Source organism: Mesoplodon bidens, assembly GCF_964165515.1.
Source record: "Mesoplodon bidens genome assembly, chromosome: 6".
In the NCBI taxonomy this organism is placed as follows: Eukaryota; Metazoa; Chordata; class Mammalia; order Artiodactyla; family Ziphiidae; genus Mesoplodon; species Mesoplodon bidens.
In genome coordinates, this window is record NC_138162.1 from 95,141,362 (window position 1) to 95,163,837 (window position 22,476).

Here is a 22,476-nt window from a genome sequence, read left to right on the forward strand (position 1 = left end):
CCTAGATCATTGAGTTTTAAACTCAAGTCTTGTGTAGATTTGCTTTTAAAGAAAAAAAAATCTTCTTGTGAACATCTAATGTGGGCAAAAAAATATATGCTACTAAGACAAATTTGCAAATAATAAATAAAACTACAAAACCATCAGACCCATATCCCCAGTTCATTCGAAATAGCATCATTAATTGTAATGGACCAGTGATGTTTTGCTCAAAGTAAATTACTGCTATGAATGAGAATATGCAGGTTATCTTTTTATTTTGTGGTAATACACACATAACATAAAACTTACCATCTTAACCCTTTTAAAGTTTATAGTTCAGTTCACATTGTTGTGCAACCATCGCATCATTATCCATCTCTAAACTGATTTCATTGCCCCCGAGAGAAACTTTGTACCCAGTAAACAATGACTCCCCATTTTTCCATTTCTCAGCCACAAGTTCTTCCTTGAGTTCTGCATATCTGTCCTTTAATGTGATTACAGTTTTCTTATCAGTTTGCTCTGTTGGAAATACCTTGAAATTTTCATCCGTAGTTTGCTGTGTCATTGTTTAGTATTCACTTGGAAGGAACTCATTTATATAAAGATTATCTCTGTTCTTTTTTTCATTAGCTTTATCTATTTAATTTTCAAAAAGCAAATACAAAAGAGCATGTTGTAGTCTCTCAGATGACGTAGAATATACTTATAGTGATACTTTACATTAGCATTAAAACAAAGTTTAAAAAATTTCTACAGGCTTTATACAAGTTTTGAAATACGAGTGTGAAGATACAGTTAGGTTATTCTTTATAGACATGGTATAGGGTCATAAGAACATAGGCTAATGTAGTGGAATTAGAAATAGAAAAGGAGGGATAGCTATGTGGGGGAGCAGAAAAGCTGACCTCAGATCCAGATGTGAGAGGAGTAATAGAGCAAGGGTGACCCTCAAGAAATGGAACCTGCTATAGCAGGGGACAGATTTTATCATTAACAAGAGTAGGGAAATTTGAAGGAAAAACTAATTTGAAGAAGAAAACATTTGGTGCTTTATCAAGTTAAATCTACCTTGCAGGAAGAAGAGATGATTAAAGGTGTGTTTTAGGAGTTACTGGCATAAAAGAGCTGAGATTAATTATCAAATATTCTTCTGGAATGAGAGAATGCATATTCAGAAGAGCAGAGGCAAGAGTGTTAGGGTTTTCTTCTAACATGGGAGACAAAAAGCAGGGACAGTGGAAGACCCAAGATGTAAAATGAGAATCAGGATAATCATGCCCCAGAAGGAAAGGAAAGCATGTTTAAGATAGTGGAAGCCAGCAGTGTGGAATGTGGCTGATAGCATGATGGCAATAAAGGATTACAAAAAATATCATTTAATGCGATTATTTGCTGAAATTTTACTTTTTTCAAGGAAAACAGAGCTATATGTTTTCAGTGCAGAATATCTGATTACAGTGTTGTTTAGAGATTATGCTATTTGTTATTCGTTTGGAATTTTTACCTCTATACTCTTCAATTTCACAAGAGTCCCTTTCTTAGTATAAAATGCTTTGTGATACTTCACTTGTTTTAGAATTTGAAGCTAGCTGATTTATTTTGTTTTTAGGTTCATCATATCTTTGAAAATAGTTTGAGGCGTCTTGGGATATCAGACATTTAGGTTGGAACACTTTAAATATTCCAGCCTAAACAGACATTTTAATTTTACAAAGTACTCCTGTTATAATTTATTTTATAGCTGTTTCTAATATGTAGGAGAATGGTATTATAACTTGGTTAGGTTTGTTTTATATTGAGATTACTGATTGCAGTGTTAGTAGCCACATTGGTTTTAAGAAAAATCTTACTGGTTTTAAGAAAAATCGTACTAGTTTTAATGGGAAGAGAGTAAGAAGGATAAAATGGGAATGGTTTGAAGAAATTTATAGATATTAGTTGAAACACTTGTTAGTGGTTTCTTTTTTTTTTTTTTTTTTTTTCTGCAGTACGCGGGCCTCTCACTGTTGTGGCCTCTCCCTTTGCGGAGCACAGGCTCCGGACACGCAGGCCTCACGGGCCTAGCCGCTCCACGGCACGTGGGATCCTCCCAGACTGGGGCACGAACCCGTGTCCCCTGCATCGGCAGGCGGACTCTCAACCACTGTGCCACTAGGGAAGCCCGTTAGTGGTTTCTTAATTGAAGTAATTATTTGTGGTATTTGCTTTTTAGAAAATCATTTCAAGAAATATACCAAGCAGATTCTGAAGGATGGGAATTGTCAAAAGATCTGAGAAGTCATCTTGGACATTTAGAATCAGAACTTCATTTTCTAAGTACGCTTACTGGCATCAGTATAAGACATTACTCCAAGAAGACAGAGGACCTAACGAGCACTGAGATGGCAGAAAAGAGTAAGCATTAGTTTCTTTCTTTCTTTCTTTCTTTTTTTTTAGCTGCACCATGTGGCATCTTAGTTTCCCGACCAGGGATTGAACCTGGGCCCACAGCAGTGTAAGTGCTGAGTCTTAACCACTATGCATCCAGGGACTTTCCAGAGTAAGCTTTCATTTTAATCTAGAAGTGGTATTGAAGTTTACCTTATTATACATAGGAAATTGGTTGTCTTATCATTGAATTAAAATTCTGCAAGATAACGATTTGAACGTGTGGTTGTGGTAAACTTGTTTCGTCAAGTGTCTATTCAATATCACAGTGTGTGTAATACTCTTAAAAGCTGCCTGAGGTAGATATTAAAGAAGACACAGTCTGTCATTATGTAACTTAATAGTCAGGTAACAGCCATAAGCGACTTTAAGAACAGAAGCAGCATTAATTTGTAAATCTTAGCTGTTGTTCACTACTGACATGAGAGCTGTGTCATCTGTGGTGCTCTGCTGCTAATGAGCATGGCCTTGTGGCCAAGATAAATATTTCAAGAACTGGACCATTTGGCAGAGGAGGGTTTCTGGTCCCAATGACTTACGTTTTATTACCAAGGATCTGTGATGCACTAACAAGTAAGGGGAAGCTAATTCAGCTGTGCGATTGGATGTTGGGAACTTGGTTTAGAAGAAGGAATCACTTTAGGAAATGCTTCCTGATTTTTCCACCAAAATAACCCTCATGACCAGGGAGAGGAAGAGTGACCCTCAGAAGGTGGTGGGCAGCTCACCTCAGTAAAACTTTGAATTACATGTAGAAATGAAATTTAGACACTTCAGGTACTTGAAAGGAATAGATGGAATACAGAGAATATGGAGAGTGAGATTTTACTGTACAAAAGTCTCAGTCTTTCTATTTTGAGCCCCAGGTTTACCCCATCTGTAGAGGTACTTGGTGGTGCCCATTCAGAATGCCTTTGAATGGGCTTGATTCTGAGCTTTCCCCATTGCTGGCTTAGGTTTTAATTTTCCTGGATCTGCCAGGTTAGTTCCACTTTTTCGTGTAATATCTAGCTTATCCATCTGATTTTCAGCTTCTAAAATTAGGTTACTCTCATCTTTTTCTCTTTATCCTTGTAAAATTGTGCCCTTCTGGGTGAAGGGGCAATATAGGGGTAGATTAAGAGGTACAGACTATTAGATATAAAACAAGCTATGAGGATATATTATACAACATGGGGAATATGGCCAATATTTTATAATAACTGTAAATGGACTATAACCTTTAAAAATTGTGAATCACTATATTGTCCACGTGTAATGTATATGTATTGTACAGCAACTATACTTCAGTTTTAAAAAAAACAGAATTGTGGGGACTTCCCTGGTGGCACAGTGGTTAAGAATCTGCTTGCCAGTGCATGGACACGGGTTCGAGCCCTGGTCCCGGAAGATCCCACATGCCACGGAGCAGCTAAGTCCCTGTGCCACAACTACTGAGCCTGCGCTCTAGAGCCCGCGAGCCACAACTACTGAGCCCGCATGCCACAACTACTGAAGCCCACTCGCCTAGAGCCCGCATGCCACAACTACTGAAGCCCACTCGCCTAGAGCCCGCATGCCTCAACTACTGAGCCCACGTGCCGCAACTACTGAAGCCCGCGCGTTCTAGCACTCACATGCCGCAGCTACTGAGCCTGCATGCTGCAACTTCTGGAGCCTGCATGCCTAGAGCCCATGATCTGCAACAAGAGAAGCCACCAATGAGAAGCCCTTGCACTGCAACAAAGAGTAGCCCCCACTCACCACAACTGGAGAAAGCCCATGCGCAGCAACAAAGACCCAACGCAGCCAAAAATAAATAAAATTTAAAAAAAAAAGAAGCTCTACCAATTTCTTTAAAAAAAAACTATTAATAAAAATAAAAAAAGAGAATTGTGCTCATTTAAAAATACCTTCATTAGCAAAAGTAGATGGTAATAAAGTCAGAATAATGGTTATCTCTTGAGGGGGACATAGTGTATAGCCTGGAAAGGGCATGAGGGAATGTTATGGGGTACTTTAAACTTTCTGTATATTGATCTTAGTGGCGGTTACATGGGAAACACTTGTAAATATATATATATATGTGTGTGTGTATATATATATATATATATATATATATATATACACACACATATATATATATATATCATGCTGTATACTTAAGAATAGGGCATTTTATGCATTTGAGTGTATTCATGTTATACCTAAAAAAATACTTTTGCTGTCATTTTAGTAAAGTTTTGAGAGTTAACTGAGGTAAATACATGGATTTAATTTATTGTCTAACTAGAACCAGATAATGTTGAAAAAATGAAAAATATCTAACAGTTATCATGATTCAAATTTGTCTAGGGTCATACTAGCATATTTCTGTTTCTTACCTTAATCTTTGGTATAATCAATAACTAGAAAGTACAAGTTGTCTTTAATCTTATTTTGCAAAGACGATCAATTTGGTGCACATTCTTCCAGGTAGTTTCAATGCAAATACACTTTCACACATACACCCACGTATATTATAGGTATCCACACAAAATTAAATAATAGATATTTAAAGGAAATTGTTATTTGCAAACAAAAATATTTATTTTTATGATTTACAGGTATAAAGAAAGTTCTGCAGAGACACAGATTATCAGCAAATTGCCACATGATTACGTTTCAACTTGAATTTCACCTTCTGGAAATCCAGGTAAATTAAGAATACATTGTGATAGATAACACAGATTCTGCTGCTATGAAATAAAAACTCCCACACCCCAGTCTTCAGCAGTGGCTGAGTTGAGGAGACGTTCTTGAGCTAGGGCCCCCCTCGTAGCACATTTGTGCGAAGTGGTACCATTAAAAAATTTTTTAAGTATGAATACCCCAGCAACTGCGTGCAGTAGGATTGTTGCTGAGAGCATAGTGCTTTATTGGAGGGCAGTTAGTAAGATGTTCCTGGGCTTCCAGTGCAAGCCCTGAGGTCATGGGAACAGTCTTGGATGCCCTCAGTCGTCAGCTGATATCTCAGTCATCTATTATCTATTAGTTATCTATTGCCACGTAACATTTTCTCCCAAATTTAACAGCTTAAACCAGCAAAACACATTTATTATCTCACCATTTTCTGTGGGTCAGGTATTTGGGAGCAGCACAGTTGGTGTTCTTGCTCAGGGCCTCTCCTATAGTTGTGGCCATGTGGGATCACTACAATCTGAAGACTGCTCAGGGCTGGAGAGTTCAAGGTGGTTCACGGTTATGCCAGCAAGTTATACAGGACTGCTGAGACACAACATAGGAGGAAGATACTCTCGGTAGGATTTTCACATAAAGTCAGAAAGCAGACAGAATATTAACGTGCAGCCCCTGGCCAGGATAGGGCAGAACAAGACTCAGACATCTTCAAAGTCTGGCTCCAAGAAGAATGGGATCCAGGCATAATTTTGAGAAATGATCAATCCTGGGCACATGCTTTGATAGCAGAAGGCAATTTCAACCCGTTGGTTTTATGAGTTTGGGCTTACAGGGGGTATGTATAGAGGAGAGGAACAGGGAAGGGCAGGCACGCTGCCTTGGCCTCAGTTCATCAGATAACTAAAGTGGATGTAGACCAGTTGTGACAACCAAGTCATATGGATCTGCTGCTTGCTTGCATTCGCAGTCATGTGCCTGGGTTCCTCGTGCTTATCCTCAGCCACAGAAACAGCCTCAAGTTGTCCCTTTTTGTATGCAACAGGAGTTGATGTCACATATCAGAAACTGCCCCCAACTAGTCAAGAGTAACTGGGTCCAGGTATCTGGGCTAGAGGTTTTGCTTCTTGAGAACTCTTTGCAGTCTATGTCCGTGGTTGTCACCACAGACCCTGGCAGGCTGAGAACTGACTGAGGGATATCTAGGCCTCTCATCTGATGGCAGAGTTTCCAGCTTGCTCCCACCTCAGAGTATCCCCCTTTAGTCTGTCAAAGTGACCAAGAACATCCACAGTGTGGCATTGCCAAAGCCGGTTGAGTAGGATGTCATGGACATGGATGATGAGTGTCCCTAGGGAAGGTAAACTGTCCCCAGGTTGGCACCAGGCCTTGGAGCCATGCAGAGTCCCCAAGATGATATTGTAGTTCTGTATGACCTCAAACATCATCTGCTAAAGACCAAAAGAGAATACAGACCCAAATGGGTTGATCTCGTTTACGATGAAAAGCCCATGCCAGGACTCCAGACTTCTCCTTTGTGTGGCCCAGGAATTCCTGGATGTTGTCTCCTTGCATCAGGATGCATAGTTGGACAACTGCCTTTTCTTTCCTTATGGCTAATGTGATCCTAAGCTCAGAGTGGTGAGATACCAAATGCTTACCTGCATTCTGGCCTCCATTAGTGGCCAGGCCTATAATCTGTGTCAGGTTGGCAGAGTCAGAGGTCTGAGGTCTAGTTCCATGTCTGAGAACATCTGCACTATCAGTGTATACATTGTCCAGGAAACTGCTCAGGATCATTCTAGTAGCCTTGGGGTCCTACAGGCTTTTTCTGCTGTTGGCTTTCACCTTTTTTATAGTCACTCCCTGACTTATCTGGAGAGAAGCTAGACTGCTAGCAAAATCAGGCTTATCCTTGGGAGGATGTCCACAAGTCCAGCTGAAAAAAGAAAGACCATCCTCTGAAGTTGAGGTGAATGAGCTGCTCAGTGGAGCTATACATTCCAGGATAGGTTGTGACCAAAGATTGATTAGTGTGCTCATTAGTGGGGCTTTGGCCTGAGAGATAAAATAGACTGGAATATTTTAATTTCATTTTGTTGACGTTCCATACTGTGGTCACCTTAAGCCTCTGAAGAAAAGCATCAAGTGGTAATTTGATCACATCATGAGTTAGATCAAGGATGAGGTTTCAGTTTGGGGGCATTTTTTATAGTGCAACGTGCTTCTTAAGAATGGCTATTACCTGACCAGAGGCATTCCCAGCATGAACTGGCACTGGGCCCCTGCAGCTCCCACAGTAGCTTAGCTTGATGGTCCTGGGTGGCCACCATGAAGCCACATAGACAGGACCAAAGCCGTGTGGGCCCTACCATACAGGACCTGCTACCCCTGCTATATTGGCTATACTCCCTACCTCCTACCAGGCAGTAGTGGCACCAGCCCAGACCTCACCTTTTAAGCTAATATTCTGATCCTCATACCACCAAAGCATGATTGAAAATTTTGTAACCATTTAGTATTGGCCTAAAGTTATACTGTTAGCTCACATGCTGAATGAATTAGAATTAGTTGAGCTGCACATAACAGAAAATTTAAAAATAAGGAAGGTTCAAAGTACTAGAAGTTTATTTCTCTATTGCTTAAACAAAATTGCAGGATATGTTTTCAAGGGCTAGTATGGTGGTTTCATGATCATCAGGCTCTGCCATCACCCATGTGACTTCCAAATCATGGTGCAGTTATCACTTTAGCATTTCAGACATTGGGAAAGGGCTGGGCAAACCAGGGCTCACCTTTTCCATTGAAGGACACTTCTCAGAAGTTGTAACACCCATCATTTTCACCTACATTCTAATGGCCAATAAATTAGTGCAAGGGAGGCTGGAAATTTAGCCTTCATTATGCATGGCCATGTAGCCAGTGAAAAAATTGGAGCAAGAAAGAAGTACAAATATTGGGGACTACCATCAGTTTCTGTCCCACATGCTTTAGGAGATGCAGGAAAAAAAATATAAGGAGAGGAACAATTTATATTCTTTGAAAGACATAGAACACAGTGATTGCTGAATCTCTAAAGGGACATAAGTTGTCATTATATACATTTCAAAGTATGTAGGTGCTTTTCAACTGCTTGGTTTTAACTAATTTGCTGCAAAAAGAGCATGCTGTCCCAGGCTATGTTAATAACACTCCCTTTCTCTCTGTACCTTTCCAGTTTTATGATTTTTATTATTTATTGGTAAACCCTCAGATGTTCTAGACCTACTTGGGTAAGTATATTTTTAGAACTATATCTCTAGTGGAATTGCCAGGTTAAAGGAGATTTACATGTAAATTCTGATTGATAGTACCAAACTGCCTTCTAAAATAATTTTACCATTTTACATGTTGAGCAGATTTTTATAGTTGAGACTGATAGAAAAAGAGCAGTCATAAATAAATAGCAACCTTCTGTGTTCTAAAACACTTTTTAAAACAAAATTTCCACTAGAGGGAGACGTTTAACTATCAGAAAATTAAAAAAGTAACCTAAACAATAAAATTATCTTACTTATAGAATATTGTTATAATAAAATCATGGTAGTACAATGTTAGAAACCAAAGTGACCTAAAATCATATTAATAGAATGCTGGGACCAAAAGTGACCTTATAGATTATCTAGGTCAACCCTCTTATAGGGAAATACACCCAGAATGTTTGAATGATTACACATGTTGGCACAGCTATTCTTGTCAGATGCAGTTGGAGCATACAACTCTTTTCCCCAGATTTACTCTCTGGTGTTGTTAGTGCTATTGTACTGTTTGTGAGGAGTTGCAAGAACATTAGAATTAACATGTGTCAGCATTCATAGTCCATGCAGCATAATAAGTCAAATGGGTGGCAGTTTCTGGGGGAAGTGGCAGTTAAGTATGTTTTCATAACTACTCTCCCTGAAATGCAATGAAATGAGAAAAAAAAAGATTCAAAAATAGGGAAAATTTTAAACTAAAAAGAATATTTGGTCCTGGCACAACTTCAACTACTGGGAGCTATAAAAACTAAAATTGCCAACTTGGATAATCACAAAGGTTTGAGAGACAACCAAGAACTAGGGCAGGGTTGAACAGTAAGGTTCATCTCCTACACAAGGCCAGCCCTTCAAGACTGGAGAGGTGACTGTTTCATCTAATGCATAGAAACCAACATAGATAATCAAGTAAAATGAAGAAAGAGAGGAATATGTGCGAAACAAGAAAGAACAAGATAAAACCTCAGGAAAAATACTTAACGAAACAGAGATAAGTAATTTACCTGATAAAGAGTTCAAAATAATGGTCATAAAGTTGCTAGCCAAACTCAGGAGAAGAATGGATGAACACACGGAGAACTTCAACAAAGATATGGAAAATATAAGAAAGTTCCAAACAGATGTCCCCAAGCTAAAGAGTACAATAACTGAACTGAAAAATACATTGGAGATTTTCATAGCAGACAGCATGAGACAGAAGAAAAGATCAGTGAACTCAAAGACAAGGCACAGGAACTCACCAAATCAAAGCAGCAGAAACGAAAAAGAATGAAAAAAAAGTGAAGATAGCTTAAGGGATTTATGGGACAACATGAAGTGTGCTAACATTCACATTATAAGGAGTTCCAGAAGGAGAAGAGAAAGGGTCTGAAAACATATTTGAAGAAATAATGGTGGAAAACTTCCCTAAACTGTAAAAACAGTTCTCCAGATCCATGAACCCTAGAGAGTTCCAAATAAGAGGAACCGCAAAAACCCCACACCGACACATTAAAATTAAAATACCAAAATTTGAAAACAAGGAGAGACTCTTAAAAGCAGCAAGAGAAAAACTATTGTTATGTACAAGGGAACACCCTAAAGACCTTAAGCAGATTTTTCAGCAGAAACTTTGCAGGTCAGATGAGAGTGGCATAAGTATTCAAAGTGCTGAAAGAAAAAAATTTCCAACCAAGAATTATCAACCCAGCAAAGTTATCGTTCAGAATCAAAGAAGAGGTAAAAGAATTTTGCAGATAAGCAAAAGCTAAAGGAGTTCATCACCACTAAATCAGCCTTAAAAGAAATGTTAAAGGGATTTCTTTAAGCTGAAAAGAAATGGCACTAATTAGTAAGAGGAAAACATGAAAGTATAAATCTCACTGGTAAATGTAAATATGTAGTATAGGTAGTGAATTCATCACTTATAAAGCTAATACAAAGGTTAAAAGACAAAAATAGTAAAAATAACTAACTACAATAATTATTTAAGGGATATACATGATAAAAATATGTAAAATCAAGAACATAAAACGTAGAGGGGGAGAGTAAACATGTAGAGCTTTGGAATGTGTTTAAGTTGTTATCAACTTAAAAGAGACTGTTGTAAATGTAAGTTGTTATTTGTAAGCCTCATGGTAACCATAAAGCCAAAACCTATAGTAGATACACAAAAGGTAATGAGAAAGGAATATTAGCATACCACTAAAGAAGGTCATTTAACCACGAAGGAAGAAAGCAAGAGAAGAACAGAGAAACTACAAAACACTAGAAAATAATGAACAAAGTGGCATTGAGTACATACCTATCAATAATTACTTTAAATGTAAATGGACTAAATTCTCCAATCAAAAGAAATAGAGTAGATGAACAAATAAAAAACAAGACCCCTCTGTACGCTGCCTACAAGAGACTCACTTCTGGTGTAAGGACACATATAGACTGAAAGTGAAGGGGTCGAAAAATATATCCCATGCAAATGAAAACCAGAAGAAATCTGTGGTAGCTATACTTATATCAGACAAAGTAGACTTTTTAAAAAAGGCAATAATAAGGGACAGGAGGGCACTACATAATGTTAAAGGGGTCAATTCAACAAGAGGATATAACATTTATAAATATTTATGCACCCAGCAGAGGAGCACCTACATATATAAAGCAGATATTGACAGACCTAAAGGAGAAACAGACAGCAATATAATAATAATAGGGGACCTTAAATTGATCACACATCAGTGGATAGATCAGGGAGAAAATCAATAAGGAAACATTAACCTTAAAGAACACGTTAGACCAGGTTGACTTAACAGATGTGTATAGAACATTCCTTCCAAAAGCAACAGCATACACATTCTTTTCAGGTATATATGGAACATTCTCCAGGATAGAACATATGTTCTTAACTTATATATAAGTCTTATATATAACTCTTAAATATAAGAAGGTTGAAATGGTGTCAAGCATCTTTTCCAACCACAGTGGTATGGCTAGAAATCAATTACAAGAAGAATACTGGAAATTTCACAAATATGTGGAGATTAAAAACATGCTACTGAACAACCAATGGGTCAAAAAAGAAATGGAAGCAAAATAAAGAAATACCTTGAGACTAATGAAAATGGAAATACAACATACCAAACTTATGGGCTGCAGTAAAAGCAGTTCTGAAAGGGAAGACCATAGCAATATATGCCTATCTGAAGAAACAAGAAAAATCTCAAAAAACCTAACTTGATACCTCAAGGAACTGAGGTATAAAGACTAAGAAGAACAAATGAAGCCCAAAGTTACCAGAAGGAAGGGAATAACGTAGATCAGAAGGAATTCCCTGGTGTTCCAGTGGTTGGGACTCTGTGCTGTCACTGCCAAGGGCCTGGGTTTGATCCCTGGTTGGGGAACTAAGATCCTGCAAGCCACTTGGTGGGGCCAAAAACAAACAAGCAAACAAACAAACAAAGCAAACAAAAAGCCTAGGAACATAGATCAGAACAGAAACAAATGAAATAGAGACTAAAAAGATGTTAGAAAAGATCAATGAAACTAAGAGCAGATTCTTTGAGAGGATAATCAAAATTGATAAATCTTTAGCTAGACTCACCAAGAAAAAAAAAAGGCTCAAATAAAATCAGAAATGAAAGATGAGTCATTACAACTGCTACCACAGGAATACAAAGGATCATAAGAGACTACTGTGAACAATTATGCACCAACAAATAGATAAACTCCTAAAAACAACCTTCCAAGACTGAATCAGGAAGAAATAGAAAATCTGAACAGGCCAGTTACTAATAGGGAGATCGAATCAGTAATTTAAAACCTCCCAACTAAAATCCAGTACCAGATGGCTTCACTGATGACTGCTACCAAACATTTAAAGAGGAATTAATACCAGTGCATCTCAAACTCTTCCAAAAAGAGGAGGAACACTTGAACTTACTTTACAAGGCCAGCTTACCCTGATACCTCAAACAGACAAGGGCACAGAAAAGAAAATTATAAGCCAATATCCCTGGTGAACATAGATGTAAAAATCTTCAACAAAATATTAGCAAACTAAATTCAGCAATACATTAAAAGAATCATTCACAATGATCAAGTGGAACTTATTCCAGGGATGCAAGGATGGTTCAACATTTGCAAATCAATCGATGTGCTACACCACAGGAACAAAAAGGAAGGATAAAAAATCATATGATTATCTCAATAAATGCAGAAAAAGCATTTGATAAAATTCAGCAACGATTTATGGTAATAACCTCAGCAAAGTGGGTATAGAAAAGCTTTTGCACAGAAAAGGAAACCATAAACAAGACAAAAAGACAACCCTCAGAACGGGAGAAAATATTTATAACCGAAGCAACTAACAAAGGACTACTCTCCAAAATATACAAGCACCTCATGTAGCTCAATATCAAAAAAACAAACAGGGCTTCCCTGGTGGCGCAGTGGTTGGGAGTCCGCCTGCCGATGCAGGGGACACGGGTTCGTGCCCCGGTCTGGGAAGATCCCACATGCCGCAGAGCGGCTAGGCCCGTGAGCCATGGCTGCTGAGCCTGCGCATCCGGAGCCTGTGCTCTGCAAGGGGAGAGGCCACAACAGTGAGAGGCCCGCCTACCGCAAAAAAAAAAAAAAACAAAAAAAACAAAAAAAACAAAAAAAAACAACCCAATCCAAAAATGGGCAGAAGACCTAAATAGACATTCCTCCAAAGAAGATATACAGATTGTCAACAAACACATGAAAGGTTGCTCAACATCACTAATCATAAGAGAAATGCAAATCAAAACTACAATGAGGTATCACCTCACAACAGTCAGAATGGCCATCACCAAAAAATCTACAAACAATAAATGCTGGAGAGGGTGTGGAGAAAAGGGAACCCTCTTGCACTGTTGGTGGGAATGTAAATTGATACAACCACTATGGAGAACAGTATGGAGGTTCCTTAAAAAACTAAAAATAGAACTACTATATGACCCAGCAATCCCACTACTGGGTATATACCCTGAGAAAACCATAATTCCAAAAGAGACATGTACCACAATGTTCATTGCAACACTGTTTACAATAGCCAGGACATGGAAGCAACCTAAGTGTCCATTGACAGATGAATGGAATATTACTCAGCCATAAAAGGAAACAAAATTGAGTTATTTGTAGTGAGGTGGGTGGACCTAGAGTCTGTCATACAGAGTGAAGTAAGTCAGAAAGAGAAAAACAAATAACATATGCTAACACATATATATGGAATCTAAAAAAAAAAAATGGTTTTGACGAACCTAGGGGCAGAACAGGAATAAAGACTCAGACATAGAGAATGGACTTGAGGACATGGGGAGGGAGAAGGGTAAGCTGGGACAAAGTGAGAGAGGTGCATGGACATATATACACTACCAAATGTAAAATAGATAGCTAGTGGGAAGCAGCCGCATAGCACAGGGAGATCAGCTTGATGCTTTGTGACCACCTAGAGGGGTGGGATAGGGAGGATGGGAGGGAGACACAAGAGGGAGGGGATATGGGGATATATGTATATGTATAGCTGATTCACCTTGCTATACAGCAGGAACTAACACAACATTGTAAAGCAATTATACTCCAATAAAGATGTTAAAAAAATAAAAAATTAAAATAAATAAATAAAATAGATGGCTAGTGGGAAGCAGCCACATAGCACAGGGAGATCAGCTCCATGCTTTGAGACCACCTAGAGGGGTGGGACAGGGAGGGTGGGAGGGAGATGCAAGAGGGAGGAGATATGAGGTTATATGTATACGTATAGCTGATTCACTTTGTTATACAGCAGAAACTAACACAACATTGTAAAGCAATTATACTCCAATAAAGATGTTAGAAAAAGATAAAGTTATTATAAAATGTTAAAAAATGTTGGTATGGAGGGAATATACCTCAAAATAATAAAGGACATATATGATAAGCTCACAGCTAACTTCATACTCAATAGTGAAAAGCTGAAAGCTTTTCCTGTAAGATCTAGAATAAGACAAAGGATGCCCAATCTTACCGTGTTTATCCAACACAGTATTAGAAGTTTTAGCCAAATCAGTTAGATTAAAAAAAAGAAGTAAAAGGCGTCCAAATTGGAAAGAAAGAAGTCATACTGTCACTATTCATAGATGACGTTATTGTTTATAGAAAACCCTAAAGGCTCCACCAAAAAAAAAAAAAAGAACCAGAAAAACTGTTAGAACTAATTCAGTTAAGTTGCAGAATACAGAATCAATAATCTGTTGCATTTCTATACCCTAATAATGAACTATCAGAGAAATCAGGAAAACAATTTCATTTACAATAGCATCAAAAAGAATAAAATACCTACAAATAAGTTTAACCAAGGAGGTGAAAGGGCTGTGCACTGAAAACTATAAGACATTGATGAAAGAAGTTTATAACACAAATAAGTAGAAAGATACTCCATGCTCATAGATAGGAAGAATTAATATTGTTAAAATGTCCATACTGACGAAAGCTATCTACAGATTCAGTGCAATCCCTACCAAAATTCCAATGATGTTTTTCACAGAAATAGAAGAAACTCTTAAAATTTGTTTGGAACCACAAAAGATCCCAAATAGCCAACGCAATCTTTTTTTTTTTTAAATAAATTCATTTATTTATTTTTGGCTGCATTGGGTCTTCGTTGCTGCACGCGGGCTTTCTCTAGTTGCGGTGAGCAGGAGCTACTCTTCATTGTGGTGTGCAGTCTTCTCATTGCGGTGGCTTCTCTTGTTGTGGAGCACAGGCTCTAGGCGTGTGGGCTTCAGTAGTTGTGGCTCGCGGTCCCTAGAGAGAAGGCTCAGTAGTTGTAGCGCATGGGCTTAGTTGCTCCACGGCATGTGGGATCTTCCCGGACCAGGGCTTGAACCCATGTCCCCTGCATTGGCAGGCGGATTCTTTTTTTTTTTTTAATTTTATAAATTTATTTATTGATTTATTTTTGGCTGCGTTGTCTCTTTGTTGCTGCATGCAGGCTTTCTCTAGTTGTGGTGATCAGGGGCTACTCTTTGTTGCGGTGTGCGGGCTTCTCATTGCGGTGGCTTCTCTTGTTGCGGAGCACAGGCTCTAGGCACACAGGCTTCAGTAGTTGTGGCATGCGGGCTCAGTAGTTGTGGCTTGCGGGCTCTAGAGCACAGACTCAATAGCTGTGGCGCACGGGCTTAATTGCTCCGCGGCATGTGGTATCTTCCCGGACCAGGGCTCGAACCCGTGTCCCCTGAATTGGCAGGCAGATTCTTAACCACTGTGCCACCAGGGAAGTCCCTGGCAGACGGATTCTTAACCACTGTGCCACCAAGTCCCTCCAAAGCAATCTTGGGAAAGAAGAGTAAACCTGGAGCCATTACGCTTCTTGATTTCAAACTACATTACAAAGCTATAGTGATCTAAACAATATTGTGTTGGCATAAAATGGATACATATGTCAATGGAACAGAATAGAGAACCGAAGAACTAAACCCGTGCATATACGGTCAATTAATTTATGTCAAAACAGCCAAGATTATAGAAAGGGGAAAGGATAGTCTCATCCATAAATGGTGTTGGGAAAACTGGATAGCCACATGCAAAAGGATGAAACTGGACCACTCTTACATCATACATAAAACCTAACTCAAAATGGATTAAAGGTTTGAATGTAAGACCTGAGACCATAAGACTCCTAGAAGAAAATATAGGTGGCAAGCTCCTTGACATCATTCTGGTGATGATTTTTTGGATTTGACACTAAAGGCAAAAATAAACAAGTAGAACTACATGAACCTAAAAAGTTTCTGCACGGCAAAGGAAACCATCAACAAAATTACAAGGCTGAATGGGAGAAAATATTTGCAAGTCATGTCTGATAAGGTGTTAATAGCCAAAACATGTAAAGAACTCATAAAACTCAATAGTGAAAAAACAATCTGATTAAAAATGGGCAGAGGATTTGATTAGACATTTTTCCAGAGAAGACAAACAGAAGACCAGCAGGTACATGCAAAGGTGTTCAACATTACACTATTCATCGAGGAAATGTAAATCAAAACCACAATTAGATATAACCTCACACCTTTTAGAATGTGTAATGTAAATAATACAAGAAATAACAAGTGTTGGTGAGGATGTAGGGAAATGGGAATTCTTGTGCACTGTTGGTTGCAATGTAAATTGGTGCAGCCACTATGGAAAACAAGATGGAGGCTCCTCAGAAAGTTAAAATATAACTGTTACATGATCCAGCAATTCTTCTGGGTATTTTATTCAAAGGAAACAAAAACACTAACTCAAAAAGATACATGCACCCGCATGTTCATTGCAGCATTATTTACAATAACCAAGACATGGAAACAAATTTAGTGTCCATCGATGGATGAATGGATAAAGAAAATGTGGTCTGTATGTAAAATGGAATATTATATATTCCATAAAATGAATGAACATTATATATTCCATAAAATGAATGAAATCTTGCCATTTGTGACAACATGGATGGACCTTGAGGTCATTATGCTAAGTGAACTCAGACAGAGAAAGACAAGTACTGTATGATCTCATTTATATGTGGAATCTAGGAAACAGCATAAACAAAAAGAAGAGCAAGCTTATAAATGCAGAGGATAGATTGGTGGTTGCCAGGGGAGGTGGTTGGGGGAAATGGGTGATGGTGGTCAAAAGGTACAGACCTCCAGTTAGAAAATAAATTAGTCATGGGGATCTAATGTACAGTATGGCAACTATAGTTAATAATACTTTATTGCATTTTTGAAAGTTGCTAAGAAAATAAATCTTCAAATCATCACAAAGAAACAATTTTTGTAATTATGGGTGGTGTTGAATATTGACTATGTGATCATTTTGCAATATATACAAATATGTAATCATGATTTTGTACATCTGAAACTAATATAGTGTTATATGTCAATTATATCTCAAAAAAATTTTTTAAAGAATACAATCCAAAAAAAAAAAAAAAGAATACAGTCCCATATCATAGGCTCCAGAGAAAATTTACCTGATGTGATGACATTCAAACCCAAGTGAAAGAAAACACTGAAATCTGATGTAGAGTATTTTGTGAAGTTACAGGACCCTTTTCTTGAATGTCTTTACCCAAAATCCTTAAGTTGTAGAGAAGAATGAGAAATGCGGGCTTAAATTGACTGTGGTAGAAAGGAATGTGCTGCTGAGACTCATGCAGGTTCTTTGAGGTCAAGTTGTTCACAAGGTCCTTCCCTTGTTTGCCAACTGGGGTGGGTTGACCTCGTTAGCAGTATGACTGGCAAGGAGAGAGATGGAGAAAAAATGTCTTGAAGAATTCACAACACACCAAAAATAAATGAATGAATGAATGAATGAATAAAAAATGGAGGGGCCAGTAAATCATAGGCTTTATGCTGACAGGATAGTTTGCCTATTCTAATGGGTATAAGGCCAAAATCCAAAACACTTACACATACTCAAACAAAAGACAAGGCATTCCTCTGAGATTTTTTTTTCTTTTTCCCTTTTTTTTTGTTTTAACAGCTCTATTGAGATATAGTTCACATACCATATAATTCATCCATTTAAACTATACATTCAGCAGTTTTTAATTTATTCAGCTTTGTGCAACCATCACCACATCAATTCTAGAACGTTTTTATCACCTCAGAGAGAAACCCCATGCTCTTTATCACCCCTCATTTGCCCTTCTTCTGCCCAGACCTGACTTATCTATCTTCTTTCTCTATGGATTTGCCTATTCTCAGCATTTCATAGAAGTGGAATCATATAATTTGTATGATTACAAATTTTTTGACTGGTTTCTTTCACTTAGCACAATGTTTTCAGGGTTCATTCATGTTGTAGCATATATCATTACTTCATTCTCTTTAAAAATTTTTTTTGGCTGCATTGTGAGGATCTATCACATTTTGTTTATTCATTCGTCAGCTGAGAAACATTTCACTTGTTTTCACCTTTTGGCTATTATGGATAACATTTCTGAAGATATTCATGTATAAGTTTTTAAGTGGATGTATGTTTTCATTTTTCTTATATAAATCTAGGTAGAGAATTACTGGGTCAGATGGAAGTACCAGATTATGATTAGTATGTTGAGCATCTTTTCATAAGCTTATTGGCCATTTGTATATCATCTTTGATGAAATGTCTGTTGAGATCCATTGCCCAGTTTTTAATTGGGTTATTTGTCTTTTCATTATTGAGTTGTAAGAATGTTCTGGAATTTGTTTTTTTGTTTTGTTTTTTGCGGTACGTGGGCTTCTCACTGTTGTGGCCTCTCCTGTTGCGGAGCACAGGCTCCGGACGCGCAGGCTCTGTGGCCATGGCTCACAGGCCCAGCTGCTCTGCGGCATGTGGGATCTTCCTGGACCGGGACACAAACCCACGTCCCCTGCATCGGCAGGCGGATTCTCAACCACTGCACCACCAGGGAAGCCCTGGAACTTGTTTTTGATGAGATATGGTGGTAGATGCCCACAAACAGTCTACTTTGACTACAGCTGCTCCTAACAATTCTCACTATATTCTTGAGCAGCGGAAAAAACTAAACAGTGATTATAAGCCATTAATATCCATTTCTCCAACAGCTGAAAATACAGAAAGACAAGTCAGATATTACCCAGACAAATGGGAAACAGTCAAGCATTATCTACTCACTCTATATCCTTAGGGAATAGAAGAAATTGCTAGATCTACTCCTGTTAACAAAAAAGATCCACAGAGTACAGAACACAAAAATGGTACAGAATTTGTTAATCATCATTTAGAAACCTTGCCATGAAAGGAATTAGAAAATGTAAATAAATTCTCTTTGAAATAATTAATCCAGGAAATAAAAGAACATGCTATATTATAACTACACTCTCAAATGAAAGCATTCAAAGAAAATTGAATGAGAGGGAAAGAGAGCTGGGAGAAAGAAAGAAAGGAAGAATAAAATGATTATAGTGCTGAAAACTAAATTAGAAGTAGTTAGGAGTAGAATATGGAGGATAGGCTTGAGAAAAATCACCTGCAGGTGCAATTGAAAAGAAGAAAAATCTGGAAGACAATGAAGATTCATATGATTTTTCCAAAAACAAGAAAAAATGAAAGAGAAATTATAGGTAAATATATAATAGAAGAAAATTTACTAGAGTAAAGGAGAAAACCTGGATTTTGCAGATCAAAGTACTTAATAGTTTATTTAACAATCCCCATTATTGAATATAGACTTGTTTTTGGCTTTTTGTAATAAGGAGCTGTTAGCCTTTGTCTTCATTTCTTTATGATATATTCATAGAATTCAAATTGCTGAGACAGAGAACATAAACATGTTAAGTTATGCATTGTCAAAACAATGTTATAGGTAAAAGTGTCATCTCATTGTTTTAATTTACATTTATCTTATTACTTGTCAGAGCAAACATTTTTTTTCCATGTAACTTGTCTTTTACCTCTGAGTTTTTAGTGCATGTTATGTGCCTTTTTCTTTTAAGTTTTCATATCTCCTTGTCTTTTTTTTTTTTTTTTTTTGCGGTACGCGGGCCTCTCACTGTTGTGGCCTCTCCCGTTGCGGAGCACAGGCTCCGGACGCGCAGGCTCAGTGGCCATGGCTCACGGGCCCAGCCGCTGCGTGGCATGTGGGATCTTCCCGGACTGGGGCACGAACCCGTGTCCCCTGCATCGGCAGGCGGACTCTCAACCACTGCGCCACCACGGAAGCCCTCTCCTTGTCATTTTTATAGTACAAATTTTCCTGTTTATTTCTTTTCTTTTAGTTATAAAGTCATTTTGTATCGATAGTTTGTGTTTTTATGTAATCATATTTGCTTTTTCGTTGTTATTGTTTGCTTAGAAAGTTCTTTCTCACTCAGTAATCAGTTACGTGTCTGTATTCCCTCCTAATACTTTATGGTTTCAGTGTTAACATTTAAGTAAGTAATTCACTTGGAGTTCATTTTGGTTTTTGGTATGGAGTGAGGATCTGATTTCACTCTTTTAAGAAGTAACCCATTTGCACAGCAAAGGAAACCATAAACAAAACAAAAAGACAACCCAGAGAATGGGAGAAAATATTTGCTAACGAAGCGACCGACAAGGGATTAATCTCCAAAATGTACAAACAGCTCAAGCAGCTCAATATCAAAAAATAAACAACCCAATCAAAAAATGGCCAGAAGATCTAAATAGACATTTCTCTAAAGAAGACATACAGATGGCCAAGAGGCACATGAAAAGATGCTCAACATCACTATTAGAGAAATGCAAATCAAAACTATTTAGATATCACCTCATACCAGTCAGAATGGCAATCATCAAAAAATCTACAAACAATAAATGCTGGAGAGGGTGTGGAGAAAAGGGAAACCTCCTACACTGTTGGTAGGAATGTAAATTGGTACAACCATTATGGAGAACAGTATGGAGGTTTCTTAAAAAACTAAAAATAGAGCTACCATATGATCTAACAATCCCACTCCTGGTTTTATATCTGGAGGAAACCATAATTCAAAAAGATATATGCACCCCAGTGTTCATTGCAGCACTATTTACAATAGCCAGGACATGGAAGCAACCCAAATGTCCATCAACAGAGGAATGGATAAAGATTTGGTATGTATATACAATGGAATATTACTCAGCCGTAAAAAAAGAATGAAATAATGCCATTTGCAGCAACATGGATGGACCTAGAGATTGTCATACTAAGTGAAGTAGGTCAGACAGAGGAATGGTAAAGGTGTGGTATGTATATGCAATGGAATATTACTCAGCCATAAAAAAAGAATGAAATAATGCCATTTGCAGCAACATGAATGGACCTAGAGATTGTCATACTAAGTGAAGTAAGTCAGACAGAGAAAGGTAAATATCGTATGATATTATTTATATGTGAAATCTAAAAAAATGGTACAAATAAACTTATTTACAAAACAGAAATAAAGTCACAGAAGTAAAAAACAAACTTATGGTCACTGGGGGGAAAGGGGAGGCGAGAGATAAATTGGGAGCTTGGGATTGACATATACAGACTACTATATATAAAATAGATAACTAATAAGGACATTTAGCACAGGGAACTCTACTCAATACTCTGTAATAACCTATATGGGAAAAGAATCTAAAAAAGTGTGCATACCTGTATATGTATAACTGATTCACTTTGCTGTACACCTGAAACTAACACAACATTGTAAATCAACTACACTCCAATAAAAATTTTTTTTAAAAGTAACCCGTATTTGCAGTACTTTTTCTTGGTTACTTTTTCCTATTACTTGGTGACATTTCATTTTGCATATTTTGAAAGTAGTTTTGTCTCTTTATTTTATTTAAAAGTTGACTGTGCTTTGATACAAAAAAGTTTTTTTGTCCCTATTTTAGAATAAGGAGAGTTTATCTTCTGTTATTACTGACCTCAGCATAATAATGGAACCCACCGAATATTCAGAATTAAGTGAATTTGTGTCTAGGTAAGATATTTTACTTTTCTTTTCTTAGGAATTTCTTTCAGTTTACAATTTTAAGTTTACCTGTTCTTTTTTCTTGATAAGTAAATATCAAAATATCTCTGAAAGCATAACACCATTATTGTGGCTTATATTTAAGCCTATATTTTCTATGTCTCTCATTCACTCAATTAAAATTTATTGTACATTCACCATGTGTTAGGCATTAAAATAAAATGTAAGCAAAACCAGATATAATTCTTGATGCTCATGGAATTTATAGCCTAGTCGCGAAGTTAGATTAAATAATTGCAGAAATAAATCTAAAATTATGGTTGTGGCAAATGCTACCAATAAGAGTTGCACAGTGCTGTTGAAGCATGTATCAGGAATTTGACTTTCAGGGAGAACATAGAATAATTTCCTGAAACTTGAGCTGATATCTGAAAAATGAACAGGCATACACTAACAAAAGAGGTCCTAGATAGGATAGCTTATACATAGGCACTGTGCTGGGGGGGGGGGGGAACAGGAGGCTGGAGTGTCTGGGAGAGGGCAAGAGCAGGGGAGAATGGTATAAGATGAGGTTAGCAACGTATGTAAGGTCCACACTATGGATTTTGGTATAAGGAGTTTGACCATAGTCCTAAGACCAATGTGAAGCTATTGAAGGATTTTAAGCAGAGCCTAAGGAAGGCAGAAGT

The 22,476-nt window shown here is 37.6% G+C and overlaps 1 protein-coding gene across 2 annotated transcripts in view; it reads left to right on the forward strand.

The window, feature by feature from the left end:
• Positions 1 to 22,476, forward strand: part of CENPP (centromere protein P) — a 231,964-nt gene that overhangs the window by 15,969 nt on the left and 193,519 nt on the right. For both annotated transcript variants that reach the window (XM_081238020.1, XM_081238021.1), the window contains exons 2-4: positions 2,198 to 2,379; positions 4,998 to 5,086; positions 21,708 to 21,796. In XM_081238020.1, coding sequence (XP_081094146.1) covers positions 2,198 to 2,379; positions 4,998 to 5,086; positions 21,708 to 21,796 — 360 coding nt within the window. The remainder of the gene's footprint in view (positions 1 to 2,197; positions 2,380 to 4,997; positions 5,087 to 21,707; positions 21,797 to 22,476) is intronic.